Here is a 26,168-nt window from a genome sequence, read left to right on the forward strand (position 1 = left end):
AAATTGGTGGGAGAATCCCAAGGAAGGGAGAAAAATGAGGGTGGATGAGAAACAAAGAAAGGACCTGCTCGGTTAACTCAGTTGGGTGACAGGGGGATGACAGGCAAGTCTTTACCTACAGCTTGCCCTATTAATGATGCTGTATGACTATTAAATTTTAATGGTCTTCATGGGGTTTTCAACAGTTGTTACTTCTTCAGGTGCATGAAAGGGGAGCTACACTTGAAAGAGGGCAGCTATCCAGCCCTCTTCTCCTTTCAGCACCAGGGCCCCTTCACACAGAGCTAATACACTTGGGCTGAAGAGGATAAAGAGCTCCCATTAGTTCTATGATTGTCTGACAAACAGGGTAAAGACTGAGCATTCTCCCCCACTCTGCTCTGAGCATCATTTTCATAGAAAACCAAATTACAGCCCAGCATGGCATTCTAAAATACAGACTCCTCAAACTGTGAACCCACCATTCAAATGAGCAACTGAGGAAATGAACCTGTTGCCAATATGGACTGCTTACGAGTTTTGGTGACTAATGTGGAGTTGACAAAGTCTCTCAGACAAGAAGGCAATGGTGGTAAGATTTCTCTCATTAACATGCAGTTAAAATTCAATCAGAATGGATTCAATGTTGAACAGTTTTAATGAAGCAAATGTCAAGCAAGCATATCATCTTCTTAAACAAAGAAAGTCTAAAAGTTTAATTGCAAAAACACTTGTACAGAAAACTTGGCATTTCAACAATTCCAAACACATTAATCCAGAAAATGGACTCCATTTTAATATGTTTTTGTTAACATTTCTCAGAGCAAAGAAAATGTCTGACCCTGCTCCTCCCCTCACCACCCACTTAATTTTTTTTGTCAGCCAACACACTGAAAAATGTAAACTGAAGTGACACTCATGAAAAACACTGAAAAGACAAAATTCATTTTTCACTGGGTAAATCAGTGCAGATTTGAAGCTTCTTAATGAGACAAAACATCATCTATAATATTGTTGGAGAGCAAGAACTCAAACCATACCCCCCCTCCCCCATCCCAGCTGCTTCAAAACGGGTCATGTCATCACATCTCTCTTCCTCTATGTTGGGGAAAAGGGAAAGATTTGTCAGTCAGCATGCAGCTAACGGTAAGTACCCGCTTGACTCTCCCATCCAGGAACAGGCATGCTTTGCCCAACACAGAGATAGATTGGCAATGTGCCAGGAGCTGATGGCTACATCTGATTTGTGTAAGACAGGGCAGCTTGCAGCCATCCACACCTTAAATATGGACCCAAAGTGGATCAAGCCCTCGCATCACATGCTGAGACCTTAAGTCTCCATGGAGTGTATCTCTGTATTAAAGATAAGAGTTACCATTGACTGATTTGTTAGAACTCTGTGGGCCCAGGTTTTGGCTGTGGACTGCACTTAGGCTACTCCCACTTCAATACAGCAGTCAATTGCCACTATTACTAAATGGTGTGAGACGGAGGTGCTTTTTCTTGAGATGCTATTTATCTACAGGATGTCCTCCCACAACCCCTTCTTCACTACAGAACTCAGAACTAGTTCATGCTAACATCACCTGGTCTTGCCCAGTGTTCCCTCTGATTTTCCCACCCATGTGTGGAATTTTGTTACGTGCACCAATATGGAGGTGATGTAACACACATCACTTTCATATTGGTGCACCTAACAAAATTCACGTGGTGGGGTTGGGACTGAGGGGTTTGGCATATGGGAGGAGGCTCAGGGCTAGGGCATAGGATTGGGGTGCAGGCATGTGAGGGCTCTGGCTGGGGGTGCGGGCTCTGGGGTGGGGCGGGGATGATGGGTTTGGGGTGCAGGAGGGTGCTCCAGGGCTACAGTGGGGAGAGAGGACTCCTCCCAGCTCTCTCTCCCTGCAGCAGCACCTGGGCTGAGGGGGAGAGGTACCTCTCCCTGCCATGGCAACTCTGGGGCTGGGGCTGCAGGATAGGTGCCCCTCCCCCGGCCCCAGCAGATCTGTGCCACTCCTGGGTCCGGGCCAAGCTGCACTGCCACGGTCATGCCTGGGCCCGATCTGGCTGCGGTTGGGCCGCCCCGGCTGCGGCAGGTCTCCGGGAGGGTTCTCCGAGCGCCTGCGCAGCGCTAAATAGGATGCTTTGAGGCTGCGCAGCTTACAGGGAACTTAGGTCTTGCCTATGTTAAGGAAAAAGAAAGTCAGTGCCCCAAGTTGCAGCTCTTGTGAGTGAAGTCTTGAAAAATGATGAGAGAGAAGACAAAAACGAGTCCCTCCGTGAAGGAAGACTCGAGCTTACACTCCTTGCTGTTTGGCAGCAGTGAAGGTAGCAGCTGCAAGGCAAGGGGTGAGTGAGCCCCTGTCACAGAAGGCATTGACTTGGAGGTGGCTTCAAGCAAGTGTGAAATCTGTGCAGCGTGCACTAAAGAGTGGAAAAGGAAGAACTACTTTTTAATCTTCAAATATAAAATTGGGCAGATGCTTACATTGCAGATTCGTGAAACTGTTCTTGCTTGCATCAGCATGGCAAGGTAATAAAAGCATTCCCAGTTCATGACAGGAAAAGTCCCAAGATTTTCTGAAGGAAGAATAGGAAGGTGGCATGTAGAACAGAGAGCATGGTTGAACCATCATAATAAAGCCCAAGGGTATTCAAGAAGTTCTCAACTAAAGCCTGAACTAATAATTTGACAGGACCCCAAGGGCTGCAAATAATTTGCATAAGACAATGCAGACAGTAGATGTCTTCATCTCTGACAAGCAGGTGAGGTGCAACTCAAAGAAACTATAGATCTCAGCACGCAAAAAGACACTTGCCATGAATAAAAGGCCATTCAAATCAAGCAGGAACATCCCATGCAGGAAGCGGTAGTCTCCAGAAGATGCACTTTTGTATTAAAGGTGAGGGTAGCCGTGAGCTGCACTACGGAATTCTGTGTGCCACAATTTGCTCACCTTTGCTAAAGCTGCTCTCTGCTGTTACACTTCATTGCAGGCCCCTTTTATAAAAATGGTTCCTTAGTGCTACAACAGCAGATGGACAGAGGGAAATGGAATTCCCCTGCCTGTTTCTCTTTGTGGTGGAGAGATGACTTGGAACAGAATATCATTCGCTCAAGCAGGCTGCAGCTCACATCATATTAGACAAAGCAACATATCAGAGGACAGAAAAGCGACATGTTTTATTTTAGTCTAAAATATAGTTTTGCACTTTTCCTGCTGGCTGAGAGAAGCCAGCCTTTCACTTTCTCTCTTGATTACCGCTGACCTTTTCAGCAGTAAAATGCTGCACCAGCCATTTTCAATAGATAGGAACAGTGGAGTCTTGCTGAGAAGCAGGACACTCATGCAGCAGAGATGCTTGGAAAGAGTAGCTGGGAGGGGGAAAAGAGAGAGCCCTTCCCTCAGGGTCGCACAGTCATGAAGCGCCAGCCACAGCCAATACCAACAGGAAGGAACCTCATGTTGTACGAGATGTAGCCTAGCACATAAAAGAGAAGCTTGCATTGAAGACACGACAGGCGGGGCAGGATGGTGCAGTAAGGAAGGCTGTATCTGTCATAGCAAAGAATCCAGGTGTTGCTATACAGTGCAGCGAACATCAGTTAACAGGAAAAGGACAAAAGGAGAATTGGAAGGGGAGAAGGAAACCCCACAGAAAGGATGAAGAGATACAAAGCAACATAACATTTCAAAGTTCTATTACCATAACACAAAGGCTGCCTCCACTACACAGATTGGAAGTAGATTCACCTCCATACTTGTCCAGTCCACAGAGTGTGTGGGTATCCCCCCATCCAGCTAAAATGATGGAAAACTGATGATTGTACGGTAGTTACATGCTCTGAAAGCTTTACACGGAGGACAGTTCAAATGTTTAGTGGCTGGTGCCTGTGGCTTCATAGGAGCTTTTAATTCATTAAATAGTTTGCCCCATAGGCAAGCTGCTTAGGCAGGGACCAGGACAGATCCTGAAGTCTTGCCTCCCACCTCCAGTCTGTTTCCATCATGGCTTTTCATTCCTCACTGGCTGAATCACTTTTGTAAGACACCCCTGGGCCAGGAGACCTGCAGATGAAACAGAAACAAATGTTAGATGTTTAGACCAGTCTGTCAAAATAAACAGGACGTTGTGAAGAGATTTTTGGAGGGTTAATTTGAAGGGACCATATTAAAGTACACTCGATAGCTGGCAAGCCTACAGAGAAAGAAGCTTATCAAGTGGCTTGGACAACTTTCCACTGGGAAACCAGAATATGATTCTTTATAAGAGTTATCAGGGAGTCAGCTCAGAGTTACCTCTGAAAATCACCTCTGAATCTGTGTTTCAGCCCAAACAATTGTTTTGAAATAAACTATTTTCCCCATATATGTACATATCTTTGGGGCACAGACTGTCTACTGCTCTGTGTCTGTACAATGCCCACACTAAGGGCCCCATTCTTAGTTGGTCCCTAGGCACTACTGTAATAAACATTAATAATAATAATCATACAATGTAACTCCCTAGGCTCCTGGGGTTCTGTGTGCCTGTAACTCTGGTAGTGGCACACTGTGCCTGGGAGGAAAGGGGAGCCGAGGCAGACTCAGAGTCGGCAAGGCAACCAAGAGGGAGAGAGGAGAGCCACTATGCATAGGGCCCTACAAATTCATGGCCATGAAAAACATGTCACTGACCATGAAATCTGATATTTTGTGTACTTTTACCCTATACTATAGAGATTTCATGCGGAAGACCAGCGTTTCTCAAACTGAGGGCCCTGATCCAAAAGGGGACCATGGGGGTGGTGGGGTGTTAGAAGGGTATTGTAGGGCGTGATCGTGGTATTGCCACTCTTACTTCTGCTTCAGAGTAACAGCCGTGTTAGTCTGCATTCGCAAAAAGAAAAGGAGTACTTGTGGCACCTTAGAGACTAACCAATTTATTTGAGCATGAGCTTTCGTGAGCTACAGCTCACTTCATCGGATGCATACCGTGGAAACTGCAGCAGACTTTATATACACACAGAGAATATGAAACAATACCTCCTCCCACCCCACTGTCCTGCTGGTAATAGCTTATCTAAAGTGATCATCAGGTTGGGCCATTTCCAGCACAAATCCAGGTTTTCTCACCCTCCACCCCCCCACACAAATTCACTCTCCTGCTGGTGATAGCCCATCCAAAGTGACAACTCTTTACACAATGTGCATGATAATCAAGTTGGGCCAAATGGCCCAACCTGATGATCACTTTAGATAAGCTATTACCAGCAGGACAGTGGGGTGGGAGGAGGTATTGTTTCATATTCTCTGTGTGTATATAAAGTCTGCTGCAGTTTCCACGGTATGCATCCGATGAAGTGAGCTGTAGCTCACGAAAGCTCATGCTCAAATAAATTGGTTAGTCTCTAAGGTGCCACAAGTACTCCTTTTCTTCTTACTTCTGCGCTGCCTTCAGAGCTGGGTGGCTGGAGAGCAGCTGTTGCTGGCCAAGGACTCAGCTCTGAAGGCAGCAGCACAGAAGTAAGGGTGACAATACCATACCATGCCACCCTTACTTCTGTGCTGCTGCTGGCAGCGGTGCGGCCTTCAGAACTGGGCTCCCAGCCAGCAGCCGCCGCTCTCTGGCTTCCCAGCTCTGAAGGCAGCGCCGCAGCCAGCAGCACAGAAGTAAGGGTGGCAGTACCGAAACTGCCCTACAATAACCTTGCAACCCCCCTACAACCCCCTTTTGGGTCAGGAGCCCGACAGCTACAACACTGAAATTTGAGATAAAAATATCTGAAATCATGAAATTTATGATTTTTAAAATCCTATGACCATAAAATTGACCAAAATGGACCATGAATTTGGTAAGGTCTTAACTATGTAGAATGCCAGGAGCCCAGTTGGCTTGGGGGAAGATAGTATGCGGTCTGCTTGGAGGAGGGGGCAGAGTGAAATGATTGGCCCAGGAAGCTGAGTTAGCCTTACCAACAGGGAGTGAGCTGCCATCCCTTGAACAGGACTGGCTGTGTGGGGTTCTGGTGAGTCTCAGGCATGCATGCAGGGTTCCCCCAAGAATTGACCTCTGGGGATCTGGAAGCAACATCCCTCAGTTTGGGCCTTTCCCTCTCCAAGGTGACTCCCAGTTTGTAGAGTTTTGTTGGGAAAATTCCCCTCAGCCAAGCTGAGTTAAGCCCTTTAGCTCCCCAGGGAAAATCAGTCACCACATGGCACCACCACTGGTCTGGCTGCTAGTCCAGGGCTGGCGCCGGCTGAGAGTGCATCTGAGCACTAGGGTAGGAGACTAAAAAGTCTGGATTTTTAGTATAGCTTTGTAACCTGCACCTTGAGCCCTGCACCCCTTTGCAAAGGGGAAATCCTGAGTCCAGAAGCAGCCTGACTCCTGCATAAAGAGGACGCTTGATAGCAGCAATCATCAGCCCTTCTGCAGTAATTGAGGAGTCCAGAGTCATCTCTGAACCTGAGGATCATTCGCAGAGTTGTGAGGGCACCATCCTTTAGTTAGCTAGTCAGAGAGATTGTTTAGGAGATCCTCCTACTCCTTGAGCTGTGCCCTCAAGCCAGTGGGTAAGAGTTGGGGATTTTATTACCTAATGTCTATTAAACCTGTGGAGGGACATACCAACTTAACCCACTTGTGAGTCTTTGGGGCTATACTGAACCCAGTCAGCCAAGTTGCTAACTGTTGCACAGAAGATATTGTGGTCACAAGTCACCAAGGGCCCCTACAAAGTACGCATACCAACAGGATGCTGATTTTTACATTTGCTATATCAGGTCACGTGACTGGGGGAATTCATGGGTATTATCAGGGTGGGCACAAGTGTCCCTGAGAATAGTGTTCTACCCTGTTATGTTATACTTATCTCCTGTTTAATATAATTACTGTGTTGAATATACTGTATGTATATATGTGTGTGTGTGTGTGTGTGTGTGTGTGATTTCTTGGGAGTCTGCAACTATCTGGCAAGTAAGTGGAGGTTACCCTGTGGTTAGAATTTTCCTCCCAAGCTTCCCTGATCATCCTGCCAGGAAGAGGCGGGGGCTACGTGGGGTGGGATGGAGGCACCTCCAAATACATTCATATTGGAAGAAAATAAATAAGTTACACCCTACTGAGTGGGAGGCAGGATCCAGAAGAACCCAGGCCTGTCCATCAAAAGCCACAAGGAGATGAGAGCTAAAGGAGGTAACTGGGTGGATAGGGGGCATTACAATGATATTTCTATATACATAAAGTGTACCTCTATATTTTAGTATTCTGTTTGGTGTTTCTGTTCTTCAGTGCTGTGTAATACAGCCATTTGTTAGGTACTTTAGCTATTCGAAATCAGCTTAGCTCTTTGAGTACCGTATTTTTGAAGAATACCATAATTGTAAAAGCAAATAGGTTTCTGATCATCAGTTTTATTTTTAAATATGCCTCTGAGCACCTAGCAATCTATCTGGCTGATACACATTCTTTTAAGAGAATACTTATACTGTAAATTCAGACTAACAAAGGGAAGATGGTGCTGACAATCTACCAATGGTAGACTCTTACTAAGTTCTCTCACCTTCTCCTATTTTAAGGTTCTTACTTTTGTTTACAAGTCCTATCCTCTCTTAAGCGTGAACCCACTTACACAAACACCCATCCCCTGCCCCCAGCTTCCCTCATAAGCTCCTGTCACTGGATGTGACAGTACCAAGTGCATGTCAGGATAATTAATTGTATCATGAGGGCTTGGAACATCAGGCCCAGTTGTCTGTACACATTTGTATAATGAAGCCAGGCCATTATTAATTACATTTTTTTAATTGCCTTATCTACTATTTTTGTAGGGATGGATTGTCTTTTTAACCATAATTGGGAAGGAGGAATTCTGGAGCAAAATCATTTTTTCCAAACAGCTCAAAGCTGAATCCAGTTTTTCCAAGAACAAAATATTTACATCTCGAAACCACAGAAAATGCCAGTGACTCCTAGAAAATAAGAATCCTCTGAGGCTTCCCATGACAGCTGGGACCCAAAGCATCCAGCAGAAACTGCCTAGATTTGAGTAACCTTGAGATAGGTTATGGTGCTTTAAAGAGAAAACATCTGTCTCAAGGACTGGGGTGCCCTTCCAACACCTGACTGATGGGAGACCACTTTACCAGTTATTCCATTTTGTCACAAGTTCTCTCATCCCCCTCCAATCCCCAATTCTCTTTTTCTGTTGAGCCAACAAGAGTGCTAATTGAAAACACTGTGTGAAAATTAGAAGGCTGATGAGCTACTGAAAATCCCAGACCTAGATCCACAAGCTGTTCCCTTTCATAAATAGAAGCAGTAATGCCATTTCTTTATTCTGCTGGGAGCTCAGTCATCTCTTAGAACTACAGTCCGTTCCATCTGGCTACCCACTGGAAGGACAATGAGCTTTTAGCTTAAGCCACTCTGTAATGGGGAACATGTAATTAATTGCACTGTGCAATATCACAAAAGGTCACGACCAGGAAGGATGAAGACTCCTGCCTTTATATTTGCAGATGAACCCCATTTCATAACACATTAAGTCAGAATTTTAGTTGCATTTATACATGCCATTCATAGCGCAGAATATGCTGGGATGTACTGTACATATTCCAAAAAAATCCAGGCCTGCGTACTTACAGCAACAAAAGCAGGTAAAAGATTCAAGCCCAGGATATTCAGATCCAAATTGCAACATTATAATCCTGTTGTTGCCCCACAAAGTATGGTAATCTGTATATAGCATGGGGAGGTGTATTATAGTGCAAAGGCTGGGTAGTTTTGTTTGCTTGCTATTCATCAAGTCTCTTATTAAGGCTTTTCTAGATGGTGAGCAGCAAAGCAAAATTTGCAGAATCGTGATCTCTGAAATACTAAATGCATATGATAAAGATGTATTGGATCATTAAACCTCAGTAAATGCTATGAGTGGCCTGACCCAGTTATATCTTGCTTAAGTTATCTGTATACCTGGAGGTCCAAAAGAACACAACATGTAACCAATTTGACAATTTCTGCGTGCTACAGACTTGCTAAGTGTCCATAGCAAAACTGGAAGCTGTTTTAACTTTAGGAATTGGGATTAGTTGGTGAACAGCCCTTTGCTGATAACAGGATTTCTCAATGACTACCAAAACTAGCAAACACTTACTGCAGAATTCTTCAGATTCATCATGCTCGACAGAGAAATCTTCTTCACCATTATCATCTACCACAGTATCTTTAGTCAGTACATCATGCATGCAAAGGAATGTTCCTCCTTTTCTGTTCTACTCCAGACTTTAGCAGTCTTATTCATCTGATACATCAACCAAGATGTCGAACAATCCTGCGATATACCAAGCACTTAAGTCTCCCTTAGAAATCAGGGAGCTTTTCAAAGCCATGAATGGGAGTAAAAACACCCAACTTCCATTGAAAATGGTTGAGCATCTCACTGCTCTTTGTGCCTTTGAAAATTTCCCCTCATTTATTTCCAGGCTTGGTGCAGAGGATGTGGTGTAGGTGCTGGTAAGCAAACCAGTCTGAGCAAGGGGGTGCTTACCCAAGTCACTAGCGATCAAGCCGGTTGACAACCTCTCGGACCGTGGCTATGAGATTCTCATTCTCCTGTGGGTTAGCCAGAATAATACTGTGCAGTCTGTTCATGTATGAGTCAATGGTGTCCATTGTGGGGGTCTCCCCACTGCCTACAGTAAATATAGTGCAAGCAAAAAAAAAAAGCCACAGAATATTTAGATAACTACACCAGTATCAAACATTACCGTTCTAAGGACGGTTCGCATAAAGGCAAAACCATATTGCACACAGTTAGACCCAAAAGAAATGTAACTGAAATAAAGCATAAATCTTAAGCAACAAAAGCCCAGATCCTCAAAGGTATTTAGGTGCCTAACGTCCATTGATTTCAGTGGAATTTAGGAGCCTAAATAACTGTGAGGATCAGGGCCAAAGTGATCATATGGCAAGGGTACACAGCAGTACTGTTCTCTTTGTCTGCACCTGTAAAAGACCCTCTGGGACTAACAGCCTCCTCCCACAAAAAAGAGAAGAAAAAAACCCCAATTGCAGAGAGTAATTATATTAAAAAGTTACAAAACTGGGAGACAGTGCCATTAACTCTAGCCCTCATCCTGCATCCACTGTCAGGCTCTAACTTGCAGCACAGTTTAAAAGTTTAAAAACAGACCTGCAGCCTAGAATTACTAAACCAGGCCACGGAAAGTAAATTCACAGGAACCAGTGACATACAACTAAAAGAGAAGTTGGACTTAAGCAGTGGTAGAGAAGCCCCATAAAGAAATGGGGATTACCTGGTAGTGGCACTCCTGCAAAGCTGCTGGTGAGTGCTTGCCGTAAGGTCTCCAGATGCTGCTGCAGCACTGTGTTCCGGCTGCGCTCCTGGATCACATCCACCTCCAACTTCTCCACAGCAGTGCGCATACTCTCCACGTGCTTCTGCAGGGCAGCATTCCTCTCCTCAAACTCCATGTTGGATTTACGCAGCTGGCGCAGCTCTGCTTCCCGTGCTGTGAACACACCCAAAAAAGGTATGAAATAACTATAGAAAGTAGTCCTGTGGATGATGAAGCAAAATGTTCAGGGATGTCCACTCAGCGGAGGATGATTAAAAAACCAGTGCTATTTTGGGCTACATATGAAGAAGCATGACACCACAGAACAGCGAGTTGATAATGCCTAGAATTCTGAAGTCAATTCTGAATTCAATTTAATACCAGAGATATTGACAAATTAGAGTGAGTTCAGAGCAGAGGAACAAAAATTAATAGAGGGATTGATTGAGGAAGGAAGATTGAAAGAACTACTCTGAATACTTTCAGCACACTATAGATCAGCAATATAGTGGCAACGGGGCTAGAGACCAGCAACTGACTACAAGTATTAGCAGGGTGTACATTTTAGGTGCCTGAAGGTGACAGCTATTAGAGTATGGAATAATCTCCCAAGGGAACTAGCAGAAACCCCATCACTTGAGACATATGAATCTATTAATATAAAATCAAACCCTACAGCAATGGAGAATATATTGTAGAACAATTTTAGCTGGGGTCATAGACTAGTTGGCCCAAAGAGACTTTCTCTTGTCTAACTTCTGTGGCTACAAATTAAAATGTTGCTAACTAGCCCACATTATCTGCTCAACAATTTCAAATATTTCCTCATTCTAACAGCAACTGCAACTAGGAAAGACTGGGGAAATAGCATCTATATGAGCTTGCCTACAGCTTGTACACCAGCACCATTCTCCACAGAGAATCCTGTTGGAAGAGGGAAGGCCTGGAGTAGCTGTCTGCTCATCCATTATAGTCCTGAGAGATACTGTAACCTTACTAACACACTGAGCCACCTGACTTCACTCTTTATGTAAAGCACTTTCTCCCATCTCAGCCAGGCTGACATCCCTGTGGCAGGGCTGGTGAAAACACTGCATGAGTTTAATTCACCTTTGCTGTGATTCAGGAACTCTTCTGTGAAGATTGGGATATCAAAAACAGACCTCTCCTTTGTGTCTGCTTCTTTCTGCAGATAGAAAGTGACATACAGTTAAATACTGATAATTCTCAACTGCTAATAAAAGAAGTGACAGATCTATCAAGAAAACAAGAAGAAGGATGGAGATGATTCCAGGAAGCCCCTTTCTCTAAAGAAGCTATTGGTCAAATCAAGCACTGAACTGGAGATGACAGGGACTCCCATCCCTAGAAAGGCATTTGAGAGGTATAAGGGACGTGGGTGTTTGACAAATATAGATCACATGGTTCAGATATTTCATATAACCTGCCACCTAATTGTTTTGCCTTAATGAAACTGCACATTACACAAGGCTTCAATACTTTCATAGCTATTCTTGTGAATTCATCCACCTCTCCAAATTACCATACTTCAGAACAAGCCTCTACAGTAAGACAAGATGGCAGATAAAGTAGATGATAGTTATGGTAAGTTTCACAGCTCTGTTTTTGACCATCAGTGCCAAGATACCCAGCCGCTAGTTAGAGAACAGGGAAAGGAGCTGAGAATAGAAAAGGGAGAACCTTGCAATGGGTCTCACAGTTCCTTGTTTGTGTCTGTTAGGGATTGCAGAAGGTGCAGAGGTGACATATTCTGCCTCAGAAATAAATACAGGAGCTACACAATACTTTAAATGAGCCATATTTTTGCCAAGCAACTATTATTCAGACAGTTTTTTTACCATGGGTGAAAATAGACAGACACAATGGTATAGAATTTTTGCAAATTGACAAAGGGAAATATTGCTTTTGACAAGCAAGGGTGAGGTGGCTTGTTTTTCATTTTCTGGGGGGAGAGAGAGGAAAAGGGAAGGGTGTTTGTGTGTGCTTTTTAAAAAACAAACATCTGCTCCCTGGCACTCTTCCGGGTTCCTGATTATAGTGGAACTCATGCAGATCTCCATCATTGAGGGAATGACTTCAGTCATTCAGGTTTCTACCCTTTGCATGCTGCAAAGCCAAGCTCTGCAAGGGCAAGGTTCGTAAATCCACAACTGTACAGGGCATTGATTGTTTTCTCCCAGATTATGGGCACAGGAGTTATCAGGACTACTGCAGGAACCATGACCTGGGGGATAATTCCCATCCCACCACCTCAAACGCACAATGTTGTCAATCAGGTGTACATTAGGGGTATTAAGCGTGTATGTTGGAGGTTGCCCCTAGCTCTCTTAACAATACACTGTTGGCAGGTGAGCAGCAAAGCAAAACATACAAAATCCTGACCTTTGAAGTGCTGTCTGCTGACAGTTCCAAGATTAGGACTCCAGTAAGTTTTACTGTCCTGCCTGGGCACAGAATAGAAGCATCGAGAGATCCTAAGTCTGTGAGCAGAGAAGGCAAGTGGGAGATAACACTAAGCTGAATACTATTTGCAACAATATTTGCTGACGGTCATCTTTTGTGGTCCAAGGACTGCTTTTTCTGCTAGATAGAATGATGGTATGTACCTGCACCCTCACCTATTAGTTAATTGTGTGTAATAATGACGTGACTGCGCCTTGGGAGATTGCGTATGAGTATATAAAGGATGTGGCAACAAACTAGACAGTGTTCATACAGATTTCAAGCTTCTAGTTATTATATCCCCAGATTCGGCGTTTTACTAGAGGGATGTGGAGGGAGGTGAAAAGAGAACAGAAACTATAATACTGAATAGTGCTGAACCAATTCCTCAACTTGGGTCCAGCAGGGACTGTGCTGATCGAGGTGTCATTATTATTTATTAAGTGCTGATAATGTGTGTGGTGGAGCTAGGCAAATTTTTTTGGTGAACAGTTTATTCACCAAAAAATGCAGTTTCAGTTGACACAAAATCTTTGTGAATCTGTGTCAAGTTCACCAAATAGTTTCAAATGAACTGGGAAAAAAATGAAATGGTTTAGAAATGTCAAAATGAAATGTTTGATTCTGAAGCAACCCAAAATTGTTCATTTCGATTACCGGCATTGTGACAAAAGCAGAGGAGGACTAGAATCACAAAACAGGGAAAGGGAGAGGAGGTGGCAGTGGCAAAAGGCACTTTTCTAACCTTTAGTCTAGTGGTTACAGCATTTGTTAGTGATGTGAGAGGGCTTGGTTCAATTCCTCCCTCTGCCTGGTGTGGAGAAGGAATTTGAACATGGGTTTCCCCCATTGCAGAAGAGTGCCCTCTCCACTTGGCTGTGGGATATTCTAGGATGGGTCTTTCTCAGCATCTGCTGATGAAGTTCTTCCACTGTTTTTAAATAAATAGTCACTGAAGCCAAGACTTTAACCTGGCCCTCCCACATCCCAGGTGAGTGCTCGAAGCACCAGGCTGTAGAGTTATTCTCGCTTTCTGTCCCTGTCCCAATGACTATTCATTGTCATACACAGTGGCAATCCATAGTCATTCATAATGACAATGAATAGTTCAAATCCCTTCCCCTCATCAGGCAGATGGGGGAATTGAACCCACAGCCCTCTCATATAACTTTTGAATTCCCTAACCACATCCCAGATAGGTGCCCTGGCCACTGAACTAAAGGTTATACGGGAGGCTGCCTTCTCCTTCTCCTCTTCAGGGCAAAACAAACAGGTTTCATTTTGATCACACTTGAAATTTTTGAGTTTTTGATTCATAAAATATTTCAACAAATTTGGGGTTTGGTTCAACCCAAAACAAATTTTTCGGAATTGCCAATGAACCAAAAAAAATCCATTATTCACTCAACTCTAGTGTGCAATGTTGTACAACACAACAAATGAGACTGTCGTCTTTTAAAATAGAATTAAAACAAGGAACATGACCACCTGGGATCAAAAATTTAGTAGTTTTCTCAAGTGTAGTGATATCAGCACCTGGTACCCTGGTCAAATTAAACTCAGATAATTACATTCTAAAATTCCCTTGCAGTTTTTTTTTTTTGCAGAAGGTAGGCTTCACTTTCTTTCTGGAAATGTGGTGCAGTGGTGTTGTTCTGTACAGTTAAACAGCTGTCACAGCCTACCCAAGAGATGACTACATTTCAGTGGTAAATGAAACAATCCCAATTTACGGTTTTTGTGTCTATTAAGTATGCAAGCCATTTTAAAATCCTCAGAGATAAAAGATGCAATATAATTGGAAGATTTATTTATTTACTTATTTACAGAAAAAGGCCAAGAAAGACAGACAAAATGCAACCCTGAAGAGTTATTATGAAGGCAATTTTTTCTTTAGGGATTTCTAAAAAGTAGTTTAAAGTTCATATTTTTAGTGATGCCTCAGTCATAATTTCTACAAGTCAAAAGTAATATGAATAAATGTTTGTTTTCAAAGTATATATTGATGATGTCAAAGACACAACTGAGCTTTCTTGTTTGATAAATTGGGGCAACTATAATAAAACTGCTGCTGAATATAGGAACAAAGTTAAGCATTAGAGAAGTTGCTACTGAAAGCAGAAGGTTCTCAAACCTCTAAAACATCTTGGCTGGTAAAATGCACCAAGAAATCATTCCTTCAAAACCGTGTTTAAAGCCTGAGATAAAATGCCTCTCTCCTGCTTCTGCCACCGCTAAGGTCTTTTATATTTGAACACCTTAGGCTTTAAATGAAATGTCAAACATGATTTGGTACCCAGCAGAAAAACTAAGTGGTTAACAGCCTATCAGGGAATTCTGGCAGCTAAGCTTAGTGTTTCATATTGGTGTCTGGCTCATAAAGGGGCTAGACTGGGGTGAAGCGGGTGCCATTTGGCAGTCAGCCAAGATAGACGTGGCTAGATGGAACTTCAAAAACCTTCCAAGTGTTTACCTGAGTAAACTGTCAGAGTCAGTTTATTTATTTTTTACTTTCTTTTTTAAAAAAGTAAAGCTGAGTTTCATAATGTGGTAACATTACTGCTGGGAAGCCCTAGATTCAAAAAGAGCACAAAGTTCATATGCTGCACACCAAGTGGGCTTGTACTCAAGACTGAGAGCAAAAGAAAAAAAAAGTTCTGATTTTCTGAGGACCTGAAGAGTTACAAAAATATCACAATGGCTTTCTTTATTGCACCCATTATCTGCCCAATTCTAGTGCAGGTTACTGCAGAAAAAAAAAAATCTCAGGATGTGTATTCAGAAAATGAGGAGTCATGTACAGCAACAAGCCTGGCAATGTACTCATCTGATCTTAACGCCTCGAGACAACCACAAACTAATTTCATCTAGAACTCCAGAGTCTCAGCAATAACACACTGGAATGCTGGCAATTATGCAGCTTGCCCTCCAAGCGCTTTTTGCTCTACCAGCCTAGGCAATTCATGTTTGATACTACTAGCTGTGTGCTGGAGGTATTGGCATGGACCAGTAATGGCTCCTACAGACTGAAGGGCAGAAGAGAGGGTATTACAGACATTATATATAGTGCCCCAGGGTAGAGATTCTTCAGGTACAAAATAAAAAACATTAAAGCAATTAGGTGAAATTGCTCAGTATCTGAAAGGCAACAGAGAAACTCTACTTAACGGAAGACTGGTAATGAAAACCCATCAGCACTCTTCCATTGCCAAGTACATTACCCAGCATGTAAAGGATTCTCTTGGGGGCTCAGATATACTTAAGCCACTCTGAGGCTTGCTCAGGGAATTAAAATCATAAGGATTTGATTACCCCTTCATTGAAAAGGCTTAATATGTTCAGGCTGAGTGTCGTTTTCTCATTTCTCATAAATTAAAAGAGAAACAAAAAATTTATTGTTTCTATCTTTGTCCTTAAATGAGAAGGAGACATTTCCAGAATGTCAGCCTGGAAAATTATTCATTGGGCTGTTACACTGACGTTGGCGTTAGGGGCTTCAGAGACACACTGGACTTGAAATTCTTAAGAGGGATAAAAGAAAGGGAGGACTTGTGGCACCTTAGAGACTAAACAATTTATTTGAGCATAAGCTTTCGTGAGCTACAGCTCACTTCATCGGATGCATACTGTGGAAACTGCAGAAGACATTATATACACAGAGAATATGAAACAATACCTCCTCCCACCCCACTCTCCTGCTGGTAATAGCTTATCTAAAGTGATCACTCTCCTTACAATGTGTAGGATAATCAAGTTGGGCCATTTCCAGTACAAATCCAGGTTTTCTCACACCCCCCCTCCCAAACACACACACACAAACTCACTCTCCTGCTGGTAATAGCTTATCCAAAGTGACCACTCTCCCTACAATGTGCATGATAATCAAGGTGGGCCATTTCCAGCACAAATCCAGCCTGGTCCAGTCCACACAAGAGATCCACTTCCTGGACACTACAGTGCTAATAAACAATGGTCACATAAACACCACTCTATACCGGAAACCTACTGACCGCTATTCCTACCTACATGCCTCCAGCTTTCACCCTGACCACACCACACGATCCATCGTCTACAGCCCAGCTCTGCGATACAACCACATTTGCTCCAACCCCTCAGACAGAGACAAACACCTACAAGATCTCTATCAAGCATTCTTACAACTACAATACCCACCTGCGGAAGTGAAGAAACAGATTGATAGAGCCAGAAGAGTTCCCAGAAGTCACCTACTACAGGACAGGCCTAACAAAGAAAATAACAGAACGCCACTAGCCGTCACCTTCAGCCCCCAACTAAAACCCCTCCAACGTATTATTAAGGATCTACAACCTATCCTGAAGGATGACCCAACACTCTCACAAATCTTGGGAGACAGGCCAGTCCTTGCCTACAGACAGCCCCCCAACCTGAAGCAAATACTCATCAACAACCACATACCACACAACAGAACCACTAACCCAGGAACCTATCCTTGCAACAAAGCCCGTTGCCAACTGTGCCCACATATCTATTCAGGGGACACCATCACAGGGCCTAATAACATCAGCCGCACTATCAGAGGCTCATTCACCTGCACATCCACCAATGTGATATATGCCATCATGTGCCAGCAATGCCCCTCTGCCATGTACATTGGTCAAACTGGACAGTCTCTACGTAAAAGAATAAATGGACACAAATCAGATGTCAAGAATTATAACATTCATAAACCAGTCGGAGAACACTTCAATCTCTCTGGTCACGCAATTACAAACATGAAGGTCGCTATCTTACAACAAAAAAACTTCAAATCCAGACTCCAGCGAGAAACTGTTGAATTGGAATTCATTTGCAAATTGGATACTATTAATTTAGGCTTAAATAGAGACTGGGAGTGGCTCAGTCATTATGCAAGGTAGCCTATTTCCCCTTGTTTTTTCCTACCCTCCCCCCAGACGTTCTGGTTAAACTTGGATTTATGCTGGAAATGGCCCACCTTGATTATCATACACATTGTAAGGAGAGTGGTCAGTTTGGATGAGCTATTGCCAGCAGGAGAGTGAGTTTGTGTGGGGGGGGGGCGGAGGGTGAGAAAACCTGGATTTGTGCTGGAAATGGCCCACCTTGATTATCATGCACATTGTAGGGAGAGTGGTCACTTTGGATGGGCTATTACCAGCAGGAGAGTGAGTTTGTGTGTGGGGGGGCGGAGGGTGAGAAAACCTGGATTTGTGCTGGAAATGGCCCAACTTGATCATCATACACATTGTAAGGAGAGTGATCACTTTAGATAAGCTATTACCAGCAGGCTAGTGGGGTGGGAGGAGGTATTGTTTCATGGTCTCTGTGTATATAATGTCTTCTGCAGTTTCCACAGTATGCATCCGATGAAGTGAGCTGTAGCTCACGAAAGCTTATGCTCAAATAAATTGGTTAGTCTCTAAGGTGCCACAAGTACTCCTTTTCTTTTTGCGAATACAGACTAACACAGCTGTTACTCTGAAACCTGTTAATAGGGATAGAAGATTGAGGGTATGTGGGGAAGGGGAGAAAGAAGGGAGAAGAGAGGTCTGTTTGAATGATATCTTCCCTGTTATGGTCATACGCGTACCTCTCAAGTGCTCTGTATTATAATGAATACTCCCTATTTGGTAGACAATTTTTGTTGTGCTCCACTACTCTGTCAGGCCATTTGCCCTGCACTGTACTCTACCTTATAGACATCATCAAGCAGGCCCACCTCTCCTAAGAGTGGATTTGTGGATTAATGGAAGCCGTGTCAGTAAGGAGGCATGTTTTTCTAATCAGCTGCACGAAGCTGGGGTTATTCCGGTTCCAACAATTTCAGAAAAGGTGGAGCAGAAGAGCAGGGAAAGAGAAGAACACAGAGAACACAGAGAGAAGAGAGGTACTTGTGGGCAGAAGAAAACAAGCACATAAGGGTGTCATGACAGGCCACACAAACAGTGCAATGTCGTAAGGAAAGGGAAAATAACACCACTGTAGAAAGTCTTGTTACATTTGAGGTTGGTAAGGTCACTTTTGATTAGTGTGAAATTAGTGTGAAATATATAGAGCATATAATCACAAAATCTCAGTTATTTTAAACCAAGAATAAAGTTCACAGGAGTCACTGTTCATTATGTGTAATATTCCACATAAAAATTCATGACTATGGGATTTATGTGAAGATTAATCTATATACTTTATTGTGATTAATTCAAATTTACTTCATTTTTTGGTCCTTTGCTATACATTTTGAAGGTCATTGCTATGCACATGCACTGTGTTTAAATGCTAAAGTGATATCAACATTGTCTATGGTAACTAAACTATTACCACTGAGGAAAAGCTTCCTTGACCCAGAGATGCTCCCAAATTTTTGCAAGAGATAATTTAGCAGATCCTCTCTGATGGTCATAGAACTACCACAACAGCAAGCAATAGTGACTAGAGGAAGAAGAATAGGACAGGGATCCAGGAGCTCCTGAGATCTTAAATCTAATGGTGACTTGCTGTGCAATCTTGGACAAGTCACTTAGCCTTTCTGTGCCAGTTTCCTCCTTTGTAAATGGCAGTTACACTACTTACCTACATTAGGTCTTGTGTACGCTTGCAGTGGTGTGTAGGGTATGCATAGCTACACGCTGCAGTGAAAGGCGGACTGTGTGGTGTATAGCTACAAGTTGCAGTGGAAGGCTCTAGCAGTGGGGAGGCAGAGGAATACTACACTGCTAAAAATAGCAGTGTAGATATGGGAAGCACTGCTTGCATGTAGGGTATACCCCCTAAGATTCTGGCATGTCTGTAATCTATTCGCCTAAGCAATGCCTCACTGTCTACATTGCTATTTATAGTAGTGATAGCTAGACATGCAGTGTCTGTACTCTGCACATCACTGTAAGTGTAGACCTACTCTTAGAGAGGTGTTGTGAGGATTTGTTAGGTAACTTGTGTACAGAGTTTTGCAAATATGAAAAGGCAGAAAATCCTGAAGAGGAGGGGAGAGGAGACTTTCAGAACAGAGTGCCTACCTGGCAGAGTTCCTAGCTCCACATGAGCAGTCCCTGCTCGGATGGAGCATAAGAACGCAATAGGGATGTGCAGGAGGTCAACTCTCTTCCATGAGTGCATTTAGATAATGATGATCTTTCAGTAGTCATATTACATATATTGAAGGATAAGAATTAAGCCTGTTTGAATTTTTGAAGTGACTTGTCACATGAACACTGCTGTTAAATAGAATATTTATGTAATCTAAGTTAAATGGCCATTATCATACTTCATGCAAATTCTATTAAAACTTATGTGTGTTGTGTGTTTTGTACAAGTATTATATTACTGACTGGGACAGGGTTACACTGTTTTGTGCGGGTTACTAATAAAAAGTCAACTCCCACGTGGCATGCAGATTTAGGCACTTCATATTAGACATCCTAAGAGTCCATCTATTTCTAAAGGTTTGTCTGATAGGGAATAATTGGCTTTGCGGGTCAGTGGGAGAACGCATCTGAGCTGAAAGCATCCAACCAAAGCTGCTCCCTGGAAATGAAATGTATTACTGTTAAAGTAGACGGGAGCAGCAGAAATTAAAAAGTTGCAGTGGCTTGACAAGTGACCATCCCAGTCATCCTTCCAATAAACCCACCAAGAGGTACCAAAACTGATGACTTTCCCTGAAAAGGGGGCTGGCTGGGAGCTCACAGAGGAAGAGCATTGGCAGGAAAGTCTCTTGTCCATATAGAAAAAGGGGATGATTCATCTGCTTGTTTTTTTCCTATTTGCTTGCTACAGTTTGGTGACTGTGAAGGAAGCACCTGGCCTGGGACCCTATGTAAAATGGCCCTTGTTGTGTTTGGTTCTATTAAAAGATTGACAATTACAGCACTTCAGAAAGAGGGATAACTTTGTTGTCAACCAGGATACAGAAGGTTTAGTGTCTGTTTAACATCAGGGAATCTAGAGTCTTGTTAAAGCAAGGCAGTATTTTTCATTACTCTTCACTTACTTGGTATGCTAACAGGTGTTACAACAGGTCTCCCACCAACTTGGCCATTCCCCTCCCTTACCTTGGAAAAAGCCACATGGTGGTTGGTGCACTGGAACAATAACATAGAGGTGCAACTTATTTGTGCATGATCGGTCTATGACTCAAGCTGGCCATAAGAATGTCCTAGACCAGGGGTGTGCAAATTTTTGGCCTGAGGGCCACATCTGCATGGGGAAATTGCATGCAGGGCCATGAACGTAGAGCTGGGGCAGGGGGTTGGGGTGCGGGAGGGAGTGCGGTGTGTGGGAGGGGGTGTGGTGTGCAGGAAGCGGCTCAGGCCAAAAGGTTGGGGCGCAGGAGGGGTGCAGGTGTACGAGGGGGCTCAGGGCAGGGGGTTGGTGTGCAGGAGGGGTGAGGCAGGAGCTCAAGGTTGGGGATTCGGGTGCAGCACGGGGCTCAGGGCAGTGGGTTGGGGTGCAGGCTCCGGCCCGGTGCCGCTTACCTCGAGCGGCTCCAGGGTGGCAGCAGCATGCAGCGGGGCTAAGACAGGTTCCCTGCCTGCCCTGGCCCCGCACCACTAATGGAAACGGCCGGCAGCACGTCCCTACGGCCCCTGGGGGCAGAGTGGGGGGGCAGAGGGCGCTGCATGCTACCCTCACCTGAAGCTCCGAGTGGCCGCGGTTCCCCGTTCCCGGACAATGGAAACTGCGGGGGGCGGTGCCTGCAGGCGAGGGTAGCACGCAAAGCCCTCTACCCCTCCCCCTTGGGCTGCAGGGATGTGGTGCCGGCCGCTTCCCGGAGTGGCACAGGACCTGCGGCACCATGGGGGTGGCAATGCTGCAGGCCAGATCCAAAGTCCTGACAGGCCAGATCCGGCCTGCGGGCCGTAGTTTGCCCACCCCTGTCCTAGACATTACATGCCATATTTTCAAAAGAACAGTTTCCCATTTGCAGGCTTTTCTGCTTCCAAAATTTTCACCTGCAATTTTGCACCTGAAATTGAATTACACATACACCTCAAGTACGTAAAAGACACAATTATTCTGACCTACACTCAGAATTTGTTCTAGGTTCCAAATCACAGGTGTACGTTTTGCAATGCAAATTACACCTACAAAAGGAGAGGCTGGGCCTCAGCCCTTTTAAAAACAAACCCTAAACTCCATTTCCAATTTGTTTCAGATCACTTATATATGCATGGACTAGCTTCCGATTTAGCAGAAAGCACCAAAAACAGCACATAAATTACTCAATTGCACAAGACCCCAAAAAAACTGTATTGAAAGGGTGAGAAATTTGCATAAATCTATATCTAGGGCAGATCCTAAGCTGGTGTAAACTGTCATAACTCCATTGACTTCAATGGCAATTTTTACCAGCTGTGGTCCTGCCCGCTGCTATGTAGAAGAAAGTAAGGTATTTACCTCATGGTCGTGGGCAGTCTGTCGTGTTCCATCTGAAACAAACAAAAAGATAAGATGATCCTGGAATGAAAGAGAACTGAAGGAGAAAGTTAGCTGTACAAGTCAAAAGCACAGCTACACAATCTGTCTAGTTATACTATAAGGGCTTTAGCACACAGTATCTCCATCTACCTTAGGTTTTTCTAATGTACCTGTCACAAGGCACACTAATGTCTACATAAACCTAATCACTCTGCATACACACACGCACGCTGATCTAGGCAAACACAGACGAGTATGTTCTAAGCAGTGTAACTGTCACAGGCTTTATAAAAAAGTGTTTGACACCTGCTAGTTGACTATATGCCTGGATATTTTTATTACTCTAGCTAACTGTCTACTGTTTATCACTCTAGCTAACAGAATTGCCATGCAGGGTCAGACCAATGGTCCGTCTAGCCCAGTATCCTCTCTTCTGAATGTGGCCAGAGTTGTCATGATACTTGTAAGGCACTATTTTTGTTATGGTTTAATACCTTGCCGGTGTGATTTGCCTTTCTGCCTGTCCTGTGCTTTCCTGCTAAAGACTTTGTAGGCCTCTGTCTTCTGGTACTGCTCCAGTTCCCGCATGTACCGTTCTTTATCTCTATCTGCTTCATCAAGGTAGCGCTGCAACAAGAAAACAGAGCCCTTCAGGAAAAAACCCAAACAATCAGACACATGATCATCTTACCTAGATAAACAGGAAAGGAATGGAGAAAAATGAGTGAGAATGCCTGAGAGATTCAGAACACGGAAACCTGAGAAAGGATAAAAACAGAGAGAAAAGCACTCCAGAATAGTAACATATTTTATCCAAATCAACATCCCATTAAACTTACTTCTCGATTAGACCGATTGCAATAGTTTACTTAGATGCTGAGGTGACTTGCTATCAGGCTACTCAATGCAGCCAAGTGCTATCTTCACATAGTCAGAAAATATTTATGAACTGGATATTTGTGGCCGGCACTATGTGCTGTTGAACAGGAAGCTCTGGTTATGGATCACCCTTAGGGGCTCAGATTGTTGCTAAGGTGTGTCAGTCTCCTGAAGCAGAGTACTGTGTTTTCTCACCTTCAGACCCCTAGGAGAAAGGCCGATACCATGCTGCAACACAATATCTTGTCCTCTCATCTGATAGGGGAGACAGACGTAGCTACTATGAGTACTATGAGAACACGCAGTTTACAGAGAGAATAGAACCAAGAGGGATCTGTCAGTTTAAGCCTTAGTGATAGTTCAGTCTATTTTTTAAGAAATAAACTTGAAGCATTTTCATACATCTGCTTAATGCAGGGAACTCTTGAACAATAATAGAAACTGCTGGACTGCAAACCACTTAAAGAATAACCATAACACAACATGGGAATTAACGGGACCCTTTCACCAAAATGCTCCCTTCCCTGCTATCATGTTTCAGTACAATATGCTTAAGGCTTTTTCCCCATATAAGTTTATATCATGCAGTATTATGCAAACCTATTCATATTACTCGGGCAAAACCGTAACAGTGACCTCATATGCTTTTATATCCATTATATCAACTAATATCAATTGGTATATCTGGCTATCACACATTCCATGCATTTGGGACGTTATTTTGCCTTAACACTGTTGAGGTCACTATTAAGGTTTTGCAAGTTTGATGACACTCGAGTACATATTACTTCTAAGTGTCAGTTGGAGATGGAAATGAAAGCCTTATGTTAGCATTAGAGTGAATTATTGACAATGCTGTAGGCAATCTGAAGGTGGAAAGGAATCCACAAGTCTTACTCCTTAAGCTTCTTATAGCCATCCTTTTATGGTTTTGGGTGGATGGCTTGTGTCCTGCTGCAACCCTACCTGCCACTAAATGCAGTTTTTGTTTGCCAGTTTTCTAGTTATTTTTATACAGCTTTGGTGTACCTTAGTACATAGCTCCTCTGATAATGGGGAGAAAGATCCATAGCTAGACTGTTGTCACTTGATTGACAGGAGTAATTTCTTGTCTCTTTGGAGACCAGACAATGGAGAGAGACTTGAAACATGCTTTCCCACTGAATTATACAAGTACTCTCTAGTCAGCTGTAGAATACTGATGATCAGGAATTCTGGATTTGATTCCTGACTCTGGAAGAGGAGTGTGGTTTATAGTGGTTAAAGCTAGGAGATCCAAAGCCTAATTTAGTCACACTGAAAGGCAGTGTGGTGCAGTGCATAAGACTGGGGTTTGTCATGTTGGAGACCTGGGTGCCGGGCCTGGAGTGTTAACTTAACTGCTAACTTATTTCTTAAAAATGGGATTGGGACGGGACCGCGGGAGGAGTGGGGGGGGGAGGGGGGGAGTGTTCAGCAGCCCTTCCTTGTCTTCTAGGTTTGGATTCAGGATCTGACTCAATAATAAGAGTAGTCCAGTGAATTCCACAGGAATTTAAACAGCAGTTAAAAGAGGAAAGATTTGAACACCTGGTCTCCTCTTTCCCAGCCTTCCTTAGGCTACAGAGTTATTTGTTAAGGGAGTATCTTTTTTTTTTTGTTTTTTGCCCCTAGAAGTGAGTGACGGCAATCATTCTGCAACAGATTTGTCATCAAACTCAGCAAGCTGACCTTGACACACATTTTCTGTTATGGTTAAAATGTTATCAAATGCTGTAAGGACAAACACTATCAATGTGTAACTGATATTCTAGGAATCTGCACATGAGGAGCAACAATGTGGACAAAGGACAGAATGTTTTAGATTTCTTGCAAAAAAGGTACAAAGAAAAAAAATGAGACATTTCGTTACAAAAAAAACCCAAAGGGTTTGATTGATTTTTGAGCTCTTATTCTCTTTGTATCAATTCATTTTTCATAAAAAAAAAAAACATGAAAAATTCAAATACCCAAAGTTTATAGTTTATGTTTTTGTTATTGCAATGAGATATTTACAAAATAAAGGTTTTAAAGCTTCTGTTAAACTGAACTCTGTCATGCAATCTTAACTACAGTTAAGAAATCAGGTGCAAATAGTACAAATTTAGTAGTGATGCTGGCATCCGCTCCAGTGGAAGGAAGTAAAGGAACAAATCAAGCTGGCCATTGCCATAATTCACATATGAGGTATAGTGCAGAAGGCCCAGGTAAACTGATGAAGAGAGATACACCATATTCTGGTTGAAAGAAAAACAAATTCTCATTCCTGGGACAGATTTTTATAGAGACTAAAATTAACAGAACACTCTCACTAGCACAAATTACAGAGCTATGCTTTCTTTACATGGCTAGCAGACCTTGAAAATGGACAAATACGTTGTCAAAAAACCAGCTCTACCCCAGCTAGCTGTGAGCAGCCCATCCCTTCTGGTCTGCCTATCTTTCTCTTCTGAAAGACTCATGCATGTCCTGCATATACCCTTGCACTGTTTATAGGGCCTATATAATTTTCCACCAGCAATGACTAGGGAGAGCTACTTTTGTCCCAAGAGGGTTCCTTCCTTTACCCCTTAAGGGCCTTTGCACCCCATCTAAAAACACCTTCCTAAACACTGTCATGGCCAAATACTGGTGTCAACTTCCTCAGTAAGCAATAGTGTTCCCATTAAACAATAATCAAATCCCCAGCAAGGAAAAGGAAAGTTAATGGTACCCGTTTCTCCTCAGGAGGCAGCTTACTCCACTCATTGCCCAGCATCCTGGTGATCTCTGGGAAAGGGACTTCAGGCATCTTTGCTCGAAGCTGCTCCCTACGCTCATTCATGAATCGCACATACCCTGTGAGGGGGGATTTCGGGGCATTGCTGTCCCTAAGGGGTTTCTTCCTCTTTCTCCCTTTGGACCAGCCTCCTCGTTTAGTTCTTTGCTGCAAAATGAAACAGAAGAAAATTCAGACTGAATGGGGAAAAAAAAAAATCAAATAAATAATTTTACCCCTGGAAGGAACAAATATTCACGTCTCAAACATTTTAATAAAGTGCATGTGGCTGCAATATAAGCTTCTTCACTTAT

The 26,168-nt window shown here is 43.4% G+C and overlaps 1 protein-coding gene across 2 annotated transcripts in view; it reads right to left on the bottom strand.

The window, feature by feature from the left end:
• Positions 1-661: 661 nt before the first annotated feature.
• The window catches only part of HMG20A (high mobility group 20A), a 71,218-nt gene continuing 45,711 nt past the window's right edge, over positions 662-26,168 (bottom strand). Inside the window, exons 4-10 of one of the 2 annotated variants that reach the window (XM_084641326.1) lie at positions 25,810-26,022; positions 22,694-22,826; positions 22,179-22,210; positions 11,433-11,508; positions 10,281-10,496; positions 9,512-9,656; positions 662-4,049 (exon numbers count right to left, since the gene is read on the bottom strand). In XM_084641326.1, coding sequence (XP_084497452.1) covers positions 9,520-9,656; positions 10,281-10,496; positions 11,433-11,508; positions 22,179-22,210; positions 22,694-22,826; positions 25,810-26,022 — 807 coding nt within the window. In that variant the 3' untranslated portion in view covers positions 662-4,049; positions 9,512-9,519. The remainder of the gene's footprint in view (positions 4,050-9,511; positions 9,657-10,280; positions 10,497-11,432; positions 11,509-22,178; positions 22,211-22,693; positions 22,827-25,809; positions 26,023-26,168) is intronic. The other variant, XM_084641325.1, reaches the window with a different exon arrangement.

The sequence above is a fragment of the Lepidochelys olivacea genome (genome assembly GCF_965140295.1).
Source record: "Lepidochelys olivacea isolate rLepOli2 genome assembly, chromosome: 10".
Taxonomy (NCBI): domain Eukaryota; kingdom Metazoa; phylum Chordata; order Testudines; family Cheloniidae; genus Lepidochelys; species Lepidochelys olivacea.